General features: G+C 42.8%; 1 protein-coding gene across 2 annotated transcripts in view; it reads left to right on the top strand.

Moving 5' to 3' along the window:
• Window positions 1-384: 384 nt before the first annotated feature.
• Window positions 385-13,727, top strand: part of LOC137425141 (phosphoglucomutase-like protein 5) — a 111,595-nt gene continuing 98,252 nt past the window's right edge. Inside the window, exon 1 of one of the 2 annotated variants that reach the window (XM_068113275.2) lies at window positions 385-793. In XM_068113275.2, the coding sequence (XP_067969376.1) occupies window positions 536-793 (258 nt within the window). In that variant the 5' untranslated portion in view covers window positions 385-535. The remainder of the gene's footprint in view (window positions 794-13,727) is intronic. The other variant, XM_068113274.2, reaches the window with a different exon arrangement.

The raw sequence follows: 13,727 nt of genomic DNA on the forward strand, positions 1-13,727 counted from the left end.
TGAAGCAAATTATTGGCAATGGGTACACTGGGTGGTTTGCCATTGCCTTACCAGCGTTGTTTGTCCGTGCGCTTTCCTTTGTAAATAATGAGCTTCAAACAAGGAAGCAGCACCGAAGATCTCAGCAGCGTACTTTATTGTATCTACCACCAAAAAGAGGTCACGTCTGTCCCCCACACAGGTATCGGTGTGCATCTGCATCCTCGTACAAGGACATAACGAATCGACATGAAATTTTGTACTTCTCACTTTTCAGATTGGTACCTTTGGTTTCCCCAATCGGTGCATTCCTCTACTCTCGATCGAACCTGCAGGAGGACATTTGCCAGAAGCACCTGCCGGGCGACGCGCGGCTGAGGGCGGAGCCTGGAGGAGAAGTTGGATAGGGGGAGGAGCCTAGCAAAACTGCGGAGGGAGTGTATTTCGCAAGATCAGCGGGAAGCACTCAAGGGAAACTTCGCACCTCTAGACGGTGTGGGGAGAAGGGGTGTACGGAAAGGAGACAGAGAGAGAACGACCCACGGGCTCCGCCACCATGGACTGCGGTCCGTTATCCGTGCTCACCGCATCCACCGCACCTTATGACGACCAACGTCCAAGCGTCGGGGGGCTACGCCGTCCCACTGCCGTGTTCGAGGGTCGCCGAAACTACACGCAGAATCTCGTGCAAAGCATCATCTCCTCGGTGGACCTGCGTGACCGCCAGGGCTGCACCCTCGTCCTGGGGAGCGATGGTCGTTACTTTTCACGCATCGCCTTAACGCTCGTCATCCAAATGGCCGCCGCCAATGGGGTGAGAAACCCGGCCGATCATGATCCCGATGGACGGCGTGAGTCGTGGTCTTGTTCCAAAATCGATCTCCTCGTTTTTGTGAAATTCCAACTCGGGGTGCTGCGTCTCGGAACGTGCTGATGGTAAGACGGTGTTCCGCGATGCAGCACCCCCTGCTTTCCTTTTCCTACTTATTTGTAGACAATATAAAATTCCCAAAGTATCATGTTCCACTTGTCCATTTGAGGCTTCAGCCTCGAACCCGAATGCGTGTGCTTGAGTAGTGGAGACGTGGAGTTTCAAACGGTTTAAACTGCTGCAGCTTGCACAACTCCCTCGGATGAACTCGTCCACATAAAGTTGTCTTTTCGGACACGCGTTCGTTGTAAGAGAGCTCATGCAACAGAATTCCAAAAATACCCGGAGTGGCATCTATTTATTACGTGCGCAAGAAGGGCGGGGTGTAAATTGAGGATTGAAAGGGAGAGGCGAAGGAAATGAAGGGATTTGTATGGAGCATGGGGAGAGAGGAGGGCAGAAGGTGTCAAAAGTCCCCCCCCCCCCCCATATTTGAGTACGTAATAAATTGATATCCAATCACAGATCTGGTGTTTATTATGTTGTGTTGGACCAAGCAGTGATTCATATACGGAGATGTGGGTAAACCTTCACGGAACCTTTTATTTGCTGACATCCTTTGCAGCCTATGGATTGGCAAGTCTGAAGAAACAGTTGAGTGGTGGTTCTGTGTGACCTGGGGGTCATGAGTGCTTGGGGCCCACCAGGGGCTACATCTAAAGAGCAGGGAGGAAGAGAGCATCTGCCTAGTTTTTCAGTATGTGTTTGCATGTTCCTCGCTCTCACTTTGGTTTCGACCATTCACAGAAACTTTTTATTTTGTCGACGAAATGGAGGCTCATAGAAGAGCGAGAGAGGGTCAAAAGGTAACGGTGGGGCAGGAGGTGGACACAGAGCAAGGAAATGGAAAGAGAGAAGAGGAAATGATGCACAGTAACCCACAAATAAGATGGTTGTTAGGTGAGGTAGGGTTCATGGGGTTCGAAAAGATCATGGGTAAGGATGGTAGATCGCATGCAGTGGTGCACCACCTTGTTTAATCCCTGGTGTAAATAGTGTGATTCAACGTCCTCTGGGAGGCACTTCCAAAAACAAGAGGAAACGGTCACAATATTATTATTATTATTATTATTATTATTGTTATTATTATTATTATTATATATATTATCATCAAAAGTCATAATTAAAAATCCAAGCCATGTTATTCTGAGAATGCACTGCACACAATACAATGCAATGAAGAATTAGAATAAGTCTTCAGGCCTATTCTCAAGGTTGCTAAAAGAGTTTCTCATAGTACCTACTGCAAGTTATTGATCTTTACAATGGGGAACCGAGTTGGGAACCGAACCTAGAACTTTATAATTCTGAATATAGTCTCGATAAAGGCATACTATCTATTTATTACATATACAACTAGAACGAGCAATTAAAGATTGTATACCCTCACCCAGACTATCTATTTATTACATATACAACTAGAACGAGCAATTAAAGATTGTATAGCCTCACCCAGACTATCTATTTATTACATATACAACTAGAACGAGCAATTAAAGATTGTATACCCTCACCCAGACTATCTATTTATTACATATACAACTAGAACGAGCAATTAAAGATTGTATACCCTCACCCAGACTATCTATTTATTACATATACAACTAGAACGAGCAATTAAAGATTGTATACCCTCACCCAGACTATCTATTTATTACATATACAACTAGAACGAGCAATTAAAGATTGTATACCCTCACCCAGACTATCTATTTATTACATATACAACTAGAACGAGCAATTAAAGATTGTATACCCTCACCCAGACTATCTATTTATTACATATACAACTAGAACGAGCAATTAAAGATTGTATACCCTCACCCAGACTATCTATTTATTACATATACAACTAGAACGAGCAATTAAAGATTGTATACCCTCACCCAGACTATCTATTTATTACATATACAACTAGAACGAGCAATTAAAGATTGTATACCCTCACCCAGACTATCTATTTTTTACATATACAACTAGAACGAGCAATTAAAGATTGTATAGCCTCACCCAGACTATCTATTTATTACATATACAACTAGAACGAGCAATTAAAGATTGTATACCCTCACCCAGACTATCTATTTATTACATATACAATTAGAACGAGCAATTAAAGATTGTATACCCTCACCCAGACTATCTATTTATTACATATACAACTAGAACGAGCAATTAAAGATTGTATACCCTCACCCAGACTATCTATTTATTACATATACAACTAGAACGAGCAATTAAAGATTGTATACCCTCACCCAGACTTGTTTCATGTGGTTTTATATTATGTATTTTATAGATGGACTCACATTCTAATTGTGCACACTTTCTAGACATACTTGGTTGAAAAAGGAGAACGTGTACTACTGGCTACCACTGGGTGGTGTTTGTAGCCTACGTTAGCGCATTGTTTGGAAAAACAAATAGACAAAAGTACGCAAATGCAATACCCTCTCCTTTGGTGAGGGTAACTAAAACGTCACTCGGCAGAGCGCATATCTCCGCCAGTATCCCACTTTACGTTTTACGTTTTGTATCCCACTGATAGGCCGGATCTGAATTCGGACCTGAACCAAAATCGAATCAACTTGTTCTTGTCACAAACCCAACCAGTCCACCAAGTCTCGTCCAAATCCATCCATAACTTTTTAAAATAGCATGCTTTTCAAATATCGATTTGGTCCCATCACTCAGTGGTGAAGAATCACTTAAAATTTAAATAATTCCTGGATCCACATTTGTATCTTCACCAAAATCGAATCAGCTCGTCCTTATCCCACACCAAACCCGTCCACCTAATTTCATCTGACAGACAAACAGACAGGCGGAAAACATAATTTCTGCTCAACTTTGGTGTCAGAGATAATTATTTATCAAATAACTTGAGCTAATTATTTAATAGGCCTATAATAGCTGGTTTGGCTTGAATGGCATTCGTGTCTGAACACCCAACATCAAAATGTTCAGATCCCAGGTTCAAATCTCCGATATCTGTTTTGATTTGTTGATTGCTCCTGCAGTTCATGTCAAAGTACAGTGATGTTTCCTAATAATCTTGGTCTCCATGTAATATACAGTATTTACAAACTCCTCATGACCTTTATAGACATTGTTGGCATAAAACCCTCAAATGAAGAGCTCTACATCTACTAAAATCCTCTGTGCTGTTCCTCAGCAGCTGTTTGACAAACCAGAGAGATTTATTTTCAGCGGCATTTGGTTGAAATGCAACACCCAAAAGGTGGCCAAAAGTATGGTAGGAATTTGTGTTTGTCAGAAGAAATGAGTCCTGTTTGTAGGAATGTCACTATAATTTTCCCTTCAAGAGTCCCAATGTATCAGTTGGAAGGAATAAATCCTATGGGCCTCTCTGACTGATTTGTGTGCCATGTTAAATATACTCACAAGCACTTGTACCATGTACATTCCTAGACCATGTATCCCACGAGGTGCGGAAACACAACCAAGATCCTCAGAGAGTGCAATGCGTAAGAAGGCTGAAGTCAGATGCGCAGTGAGGCAAGGCGGTTGGGGGGGTTGGGGGGGGAAGGGGGATAATGGGTAGTGGATGCGGGGAGCAAGAGGGGGTTTAATGACCATGCCATCGAAAATGACTCCATGATGCTGTGATTATTGCTGTGCTGGTTGACCCAAGTTCTTCACTGCTTCCTTTGTGAGCTTTGATTATGGAAAAAAATAGTTCAATAAAAAAGGTTCTCCAGTAATCTTTGGTCCAGCGGCATCATTTTGGAATCGGCAGTGGTCACTCGTTTTGCAGATTTGCACAACAGGAATCGGATCCATGTCCGAAAAGTCTTTCAATCTTTTAAACATATTTAACAGTCTTTAACATGTCTTTCAATCCTGACAAATCTCACTCTCACTATGTCTACTTTCTCAACAATCCTCTCCAAGAAGTTCTGTCACTCAAGCTTTTGGGTCTCACTATCTGCCATGATCTTTCCTGGAAAGCCACATTTCCAAGTTGGCCTCCAAAGCCAGTCGCCGACTGCGCATCCTCCGCCGTGCGAAGTCCATAATTGGCACACCTGAGCTCCTCACCACATGCAAGGCTTTCATCCACAGCTAAATGGAATACTGTTCTCCCCTCTGGGCTGGTGCTCCTGCCTCACACAAAGCTCGGCTTCACGCTGTTGAAACCAAAGCTTTCAGAATCATTGGAATCTCCCGCGATGTAGCTAACTCTGAGGGCCTTTCACTCACTCACCGCAGGCAGGTTGGTGGTCTTTCTGTCTTCTACCAACTCCTCTCCGACCTTGCTCCCCCAGCTCTCTCTGTGCTCTGTCCCCCAAATATTCCTACAGGTCGCACAAGATCTGCCAGCAACCCTCTTATGGTTAAACTGCCAAAATCAAGACTCTCTATTCACCTTCACTCTTTCATTCCTCTTTTCTCCCACCTCTGGAACAAACTCTCTCACTCTCTTCAATCCCACTCCTCCCTCCAGGTCTTTAAAACAGCTGTTCACCACCATCTTTTATCTACCCCCATCCAAAACCTTGATCTTTTCTACCCCTGTAAACTCACCCCAGATCCACTTTTTCGAAATACTGACTTCTTTCCTGGAAGTCCTAGCAATGCCTATGTGTTTCTTACCTCTCCCACCCCCCCCCCTTCCCATGCCTCCTCCCCCCAAGCCCTCTCCCTCCCGCAGATCTCCCGATGTCCCTGCTCTCCATCTTGTCTCCCGCTCCCTTTATCATATGTTTTATGTGTCAGCTTGTCTTTTTGTGATCCATGTTGGCTCTTACACGAGCCTCGATCTTGTATAGAAAAAAAAAAAAGTGGTTCAGTTTGGCATTTTTACTATGAAATAGGCAGAGCCGAGAAACAAACGAAACCTTTTAGAATTACCGTTAAGAACCCTTTAGATTTATCCTTGAAAATTACCCCTTGGAACACTTTGGAATTACCATTTGGAATTGCCCTTTGGAATTACCCTTTATAATTTCCCTTTAGAATTACGTTGTAGAACCCTTTAGAATTACCCTTTAGAAACCTTTAGAATCACTTTAGAATTAATCTTTAGAATTACCCTTTCAAACCCTATAGAATTACCCTTTAGAACTCTTTAGAATTACCCTTTATAACTGCCCATTAAAAGCCTTTAAAACCCTTTATAATTGCCCTTTAGAAGCCTTTGGAATTACCCTTTGCATTTTTTTTTTTAATTACCCTTTAGGTGCTGTGCTGGGAACAGGTAGCTTGGTTGGTGGGTCGGTGCAATGTGTCCTCCTACCCCTGGCTATGTTCAAAATCTGTTCCACTCTCACCCCTCTTCTTCTCCCCTCCTCCCTTTCAGTTTAGAACTTAATCCATTAGAACCATTAGAACCCTTTAGAATCCATTAGAACCCTTTAAAATTACCCTTTAAACCCCATTATAATTACCCTTTATAACCTCTAAAATTATCCTTTAGAATTACCCTTTAAAACCCTTTATAATTACCCTTTAGAACCCTCTAAAATTACCCTTTAGAATTTCCCTTTAGAATTACCCTTTGGAATTGCCCTTTGGAATTACCCTTTGGAATTACCCTTTGGAATTACCCCTTGAGAATTACCCTTGAGAATTACCCTTTGGAATTACCCTTTGGAATTACCCCTTGAGAATTACCCTTGAGAATTACCCTTGAGAATTACCCTTGAGAATTACCCTTGAGAATTACCCTTGAGAATTACCCTTGAGAATTACCCTTGAGAATTACCCTTGAGAATTACCCTTGAGAATTACCCTTGAGAATTACCCTTGAGAATTACCCTTGAGAATTACCCTTGAGAATTACCCTTTGGAATTACCCTTTGGAATTACCCTTTGGAATTACCCTTGAGAATTACCCTTGAGAATTACCCTTGAGAATTACCCTTGAGAATTACCCTTGAGAATTACCCTTGAGAATTACCCTTGAGAATTACTCTTGAGAATTACCCTTGAGAATTACCCTTGAGAATTACCCTTGAGAATTACCCTTGAGAATTACCCTTGAGAATTACCCCCTTGGAATTACCCTTTGGAATTACCCTTTGGAATAACCCTTTGGAATTACCCTTTGGAATTACCCTTTGGAATTACCCTTTGGAATTACCCTTTGGAATTACCCTTTGGAATTACCCTTTGGAATAACCCCTTGGAATTACCCTTGAGAATTACCCTTGAGAATTACCCTTGAGAATTACCCTTGAGAATTACCCTTGATAATTACCCATGAGCATTACCCATGAGCATTACCCTTGAGCATTACCCTTGAGCATTACCCTTGAGCATTACCCTTGAGCATTACCCTTGAGCATTACCCTTGAGCATTACCCTTGAGCATTACCCTTGAGCATTACCCTTTAAAATTTCCCTTTACAACATTTTTATAATTGCCCTTTACAACCCTTTAGAATTACCCTTTTGGACCCCTTAGAATTACCCTTCAGAACCCTTTAGAATTAAACATGGTGTTGGAAAGGTTCTTCTTCTTCATTTGGTTGAACGGATGGAAGGAAGGGCAGAGCCAAATATTGAAGTGGCTTCACGGCTTACAAATGCACATCATGTCCGTAGGAAGTGGTTCAGTTTGGCATTTTAAATATTGAATAGACAAGGCCTAGAAATGAACGAAGCCCTTTAGAATCAACCTTTAGAACCCATTAGAATTACTCTTAATAAGCTTTTTGAATTACCCTGTAGAACCCATTAGAATTGCGTATTGTAATTAAACACAGTGGGTTAGAAAGGTAGTTCTTCTTTTTTTGATGGATGGGCGATGGAAGGAAGGACATAGCCAAATATTGAAGCAGCTTCACCACTTTAAAACGAAACTGGCAATTTGACATGCAGACCAATGGAAAGCGACGAAGACAGAAAATCAATATTAAATTAATTGTTTGGAATATTATTGTTTGTGTGTTCGATTCTATTATTTTTGTGCATGGATTGTACTAACTCCTGCAGGAGGAAACTAAAGACATAGGGTATACATCCTGGCAGATGCGTATCAGATAACAAGGGGACATTATCCTGACAAAAAGGTCATAGAATGTGGGGAAAAAGTCACAGTGAGAACTGAAGTTTGACAAAGGTTGTGGCAATGGTATAACACCAACTTGAAATCTTTAGTGAAAGGTGGAACATGGCATATAAAGGGAGATTGTTCAACAAACAGGACAATAAAATAAACAAGAAATATGTCGTGCATAGCACAATACTTGTGAAATCACTAAAATAAGTTGTTGAGTGTTGACCTTTGCCGTACATTTACTTTTTGGCTAATGTTGTCCTCAAAAATATTTGGTGGTTGAATTCGGTGACCTGGCATGCAAATAGTCTTGAAATTTAAACTCGATTGGATGAAAATTGACAATTTTAGAAACTTAATCTATGTTGACCTTTTGGCCTATTTTGACCTCAATAATAATTGGTGGTTGAATTAATTGACCTGATATGCAAATCCTCTTCAAATTTCAAGTTAATCAGAAGAAAATTGAGGATTTTAGAACTTGCACCTAATTTGTTGACCTTTGTCCTATATTGACCTCAAGAATAATTGGTGGCTGAATACAGTGCCCTGATGTGCAAATCCTCTTCAAATCTCAAGTCAATCAGATGAAAATTGCCAATTTTAGAAATTTGGCCTATGTTGACCTTTTGGCCATTGTTGACCACAAAAATAATTCGTGGTTAAAATTGTAGAGCTGATATGCAAATCCTCTTCAAATTTCAAGTCAATCGGATGAAAATTTATGATTTTAGAAACTGGACAAAGTTGCTTACCTTTGGCCTATGTTGACCTTTTTAATCAAAATCAATAGGCTTCTTGGTTAAGACTAACTATACCATTTTGTGAAGTCTCGTGAAGATCGGTTTAAAATTGTGACCTGTGGGTGATTGACAGACTTACAAATAGACAGAATAACGTGTACGACCAACATACATACATGAAAAATCTTCGATTTTTTTCCCGCAAGTAACAAGTTACGGAAGGGAAAGAGACAACCTGAACGCATGGAGACTGACAGGGAGTGAGCTGGTCAATAACGATTTGCAACCTGTGGAAGTGGAGAGAGGTCGTTTACAAATAGACAGTCGACCTCACACAAGGCATATATTAAGTAGAGAGGCAATTGACTTGACTGCAGTAAAAAGTAACAAGGATAATGTCTCTGTGCCAAATTAATTCCCATAAGATTGTCCTAGATGTTGATTGTAATGGGAGATTATAGGACTTACCAGCTGATCATTTTGGAGAGACAATAGTTAGGACTGTAGGACTTGCCAAGTGAGTGGTTGTCTTGATGTCCTTGTAATCCATTTTAAAGTACACCGGTGTCGCCTAATGTCCTTGTTGTGCATGTAATATGTATATGTACACATTGTTACTTGAGGCTATATAATAATTGTTAAAATAAATGAATGGGTCCTGATTTTTATGCCTCCGCCGCAGAAATCGCCGGAAGCATTGTTTTCGGATTGTCTGTCCGTCTGTCCTTCCGTCCGTGATAGATAACTTGAGAACGGGCGAATTGATCAAAGTCAAACTTTGTACAACTATGTATAATGATGCAAAGATGAACTGATTAGATCATGGGGTCAAGAGGTAAAAGGTCAAAGATCATGTCAGGTAAAAATGTGAAACTTAAGAACAGGTGAATGGATCCAAGTCAAACTTTTGCCAAGTATGCATAATGATTTAATAATGTGGGTGGAAGCATATCGGTCGACATCGCGACATAAGTGACATTCTAGATATTTTCTTCTTCAAGATTAGTAATGCTGATGCGATCTCATTGTTACCAGAGCACTGTACTCATAGGAGTACCATATAAATCATTTTTTGTAGAGGGTGCAGATCGCTGAAGATATGATGAGGTTGTTGATGTAAACAATATCGGATAGGTACATTAGGAATGCTCCCTTGAAGGAAGCCAGCTTCAAAGGAAATAATAAATGAGAGAACATCTTCAACAGCAACATCAAATAATACAACAGCAAATAGGATGCATCCACCTATTTATAAAATAACTAGCAATAGTACCCAGTGTTGCCGGGTAACAATGAGTCGCTTCCTGACGGGAATATGATATACGCAATCTGGGTCCATCATCTAGAGGGAATTTAAAAAACAGATCCAGATACACGGGAGCAGTGGCGTATCGAGGAAAAATGATGCTCGGGGCGAGATGTCAAATTGCCGCCCCTTGTAACCTCCCATAAGTCTGAATGGTGTGTGTGTGTGTGTGTGTGTGTGTGTGTGTGTGTGTGTGTGTGTGTGTGTGTGTGTGTGTGTGTGTGTGTGTGTGTGTGTGTGTGTGTGTGTGTGTGTGTGTGTGTGTGTGTGTGAGAGAGTGTGTGTGTGTGTCCCTGTGTGTGTGTGTGTGTCCCTGTGTGTGTGTGTCCGTGTGTGTGTGTCCCTGTGTGTGTGTGTGTGTGTGTGTGTGTGTGTGTCCCTGTGTATATGTGTGTGTGTGTCCCTGTGTATGTGTGTGTGTCCCTGTGTATGTGTGTGTGTCCCTGTGTATGTGTGTGTGTCCCTGTGATTGTGTGTGTGTCCCTGTGTATGTGTGTGTTTCCCTGTGTATGTGTGTGTGTCCCTGTGTATGTGTGTGTGTGTGTCCCTGTGTGTGTGTGTGTGTGTCCCTGTGTGTGTCCCTGTGTGTGTGTGTGTGTGTGTGTGTGTGTGTGTGTGTGTGTGTGTGTGTGTGTCCCTCTGTGTGTGTGTCCCTCTGTGTGTGTGTATGTGTGTGTGTGTCCCTGTGTATGTGTGTGTGTCCCTGTGATTGTGTGTGTGTCCCTGTGTATGTGTGTGTTTCCCTGTGTATGTGTGTGTGTCCCTGTGTATGTGTGTGTGTGTGTCCCTGTGTGTGTGTGTGTGTGTCCCTGTGTGTGTCCCTGTGTGTGTGTGTGTGTGTGTGTGTGTGTGTGTGTGTGTGTGTGTGTGTCCCTCTGTGTGTGTGTCCCTCTGTGTGTGTGTATGTGTGTGTGTGTCCCTGTGTATGTGTGTGTGTGTCCCTGTGTGTGTGTGTGTGTGTGTGTGTCCCTGTGTGTGTGTGTGTGTGTCCCTGTGTGTGTGTGTGTGTGTGTGTGTGTGTGTGTCCCTGTGTGTGTGTCCCTGTGTATATGTGTGTGTGTGTCCCTGTGTATGTGTGTGTGTCCCTGTGTATGTGTGTGTGTCCCTGTGTATGTGTGTGTGTCCCTGTGTATGTGTGTGTGTCCCTGTGTATGTGTGTGTGTCCCTGTGTATGTGTGTGTGTCCCTGTGTATGTGTGTGTGTCCCTGTGTATGTGTGTGTGTCCCTGTGTATGTGTGTGTGTCCCTGTGTATGTGTGTGTGTCCCTGTGTATGTGTGTGTGTCCCTGTGTATGTGTGTGTGTCCCTGTGTATGTGTGTGTGTCCCTGTGTATGTGTGTGTGTCCCTGTGTATGTGTGTGTGTCCCTGTGTATGTGTGTGTGTCCCTGTGTATGTGTGTGTGTCCCTGTGTATGTGTGTGTGTGTCCCTGTGTATGTGTGTGTGTCCCTGTGTATGTGTGTGTGTCCCTGTGTATGTGTGTGTGTCCCTGTGTATGTGTGTGTGTCCCTGTGTATGTGTGTGTGTCCCTGTGTATGTGTGTGTGTGTCCCTGTGTATGTGTGTGTCCCTGTGTATGTGTGTGTCCCTGTGTATGTGTGTGTCCCTGTGTATGTGTGTGTGTCCCTGTGTATGTGTGTGTGTCCCTGTGTATGTGTGTGTGTCCCTGTGTATGTGTGTGTGTCCCTGTGTATGTGTGTGTGTCCCTGTGTATGTGTGTGTGTCCCTGTGTATGTGTGTGTGTCCCTGTGTATGTGTGTGTGTCCCTGTGTATGTGTGTGTGTCCCTGTGTATGTGTGTGTGTCCCTGTGTATGTGTGTGTGTCCCTGTGTATGTGTGTGTGTTCCTGTTTATGTGTGTGTCCCTGTTTATGTGTATGTCCCTGTTTATGTGTGTGCCACTGTTTATGTGTGTGTGTCCCTGTTTATGTGTGTGTGTCCCTGTGTATGTGTGTGTGTCCCTGTGTATGTGTGTGTGTCCCTGTTTATGTGTGTGTGTCCCTGTTTATGTGTGTGTGTCCCTGTTTATGTGTGTGTGTCCCTGTTTATGTGTGTGTGTCCCTGTTTATGTGTGTGTGTCCCTGTTTATGTGTGTGTGTCCCTGTTTATGTGTGTGTGTCCCTGTGTATGTATGTGTGTGTGTCCCTGTGTATGTATGTGTGTGTGTCCCTGTGTATGTATGTGTGTGTGTCCCTGTGTATGTATGTGTGTGTGTCCCTGTGTATGTGAGTGTGTCCCTGTGTATGTGAGTGTGTCCCTGTGTATGTGTGTGTGTCCCTGTGTATGTGTGTGTGTCCCTGTGTATGTGTGTGTGTCCCTGTGTATGTGTGTGTGTCCCTGTGTATGTGTGTGTGTCCCTGTGTATGTGTGTGTGTCCCTGTGTATGTGTGTGTGTCCCTGTGTATGTGTGTGTGTCCCTGTGTATGTGTGTGTGTCCCTGTGTATGTGTGTGTGTCCCTGTGTATGTGTGTGTGTCCCTGTGTATGTGTGTGTGTCCCTGTCTATGTGTGTGTGTCCCTGTGTATGTGTGTGTGTCCCTGTGTATGTGTGTGTGTCCCTGTGTATGTGTGTGTGTCCCTGTGTATGTGTGTGTGTACCCGTATATGTGTGTGTGTGTGTCGCGGTGTGTGGGTGTGTGTCCCCGTGTGTGGGCGTGTTTGCATATTGGGTCAATTAATTTGTTCACCAATCAAAAGGTAGAAGCAGATTGTTTTTTTTTTAGATCTACAGCTCAAAGTTCAAGGCTGCATAAAATCATCATTTTTCATTTTGTATTTTTTTTTTACCAATTTCGTTATTTTGAGCACGAGTGAGATACCCGTGCAAAGCACGGGTGGGAGGCCAGAAGCAAACAGGCAATGCAGATACGGCGAATGCTAAAGCATGAAACCAATACATTCCACATTCCTGTAGCAAGTGTAGCACCCTCAGTCGCACGTCAGACATGGACAGCAAATTTGTGAAGGACTTCCATGAAAAACATACCCGTTCGCAAACAAACGGTGTGTATTGTACGTATTTGCTGTCCATGTGTGTATTTGTTCACGTATAGAAACATCAATCGTGGGTCCATGGCGAAACTGCATATGGCGATCCGCGAAGTTCACGTTTGGAAAGTAGAAACAATCACGGCATGTCGTCATTTACGTGAACTTGATATCTCTTTTCTCATTCCAAACAACATAACTCCAATCACAAATTAATCACAAAATAAACTTTTAACAACATTGTTAATGTTTCCTTCATTGTAAAAACTACCAAGTCAACAGTTAAAAGGATTTTGAGCCGATAGGTGTTATGGCCTTGGTAAGATCGATGAAGACAGCGATCTGTTAGCGTATACACCGCCCACATTGCTATGTGGAATTCTCTCATGTAGAGATTAAACTCACGTCGTTTGAACTTTGGCCGAGGTCATTATTTACTTTTAATCATGTTTATATACGAATCAAAAAGACGATAATTGGTTTTGGGTCGTCCTTTCCGCATATCTCGTGGGATTGTGAGTTGGAGAGACGACCGTGATGGTGGGGAGGGGGTTGGCATTCTCTCAAGCAGGGATTAAACCCATGTCCTTATAAAAGGTCATTGTCCGAGGTCACCGAGTCCGATCGGTGCAGCTGTGCAGCGCAGCTGTGCAGCGATCGGTGCAGTCGTTTGTGTGGCACCCGGGAAAATAACGTTATGCGGGAGTCCAAACCTGAAAATACTGGAGGCCAAAGCTGAAATTGGAAAAACAATATACCCT

The sequence above is a fragment of the Myxine glutinosa genome, chromosome 1, assembly GCF_964187855.1.
Source record: "Myxine glutinosa chromosome 1, kmMyxGlut1.1, whole genome shotgun sequence".
Taxonomy (NCBI): domain Eukaryota; kingdom Metazoa; phylum Chordata; class Myxini; order Myxiniformes; family Myxinidae; genus Myxine; species Myxine glutinosa.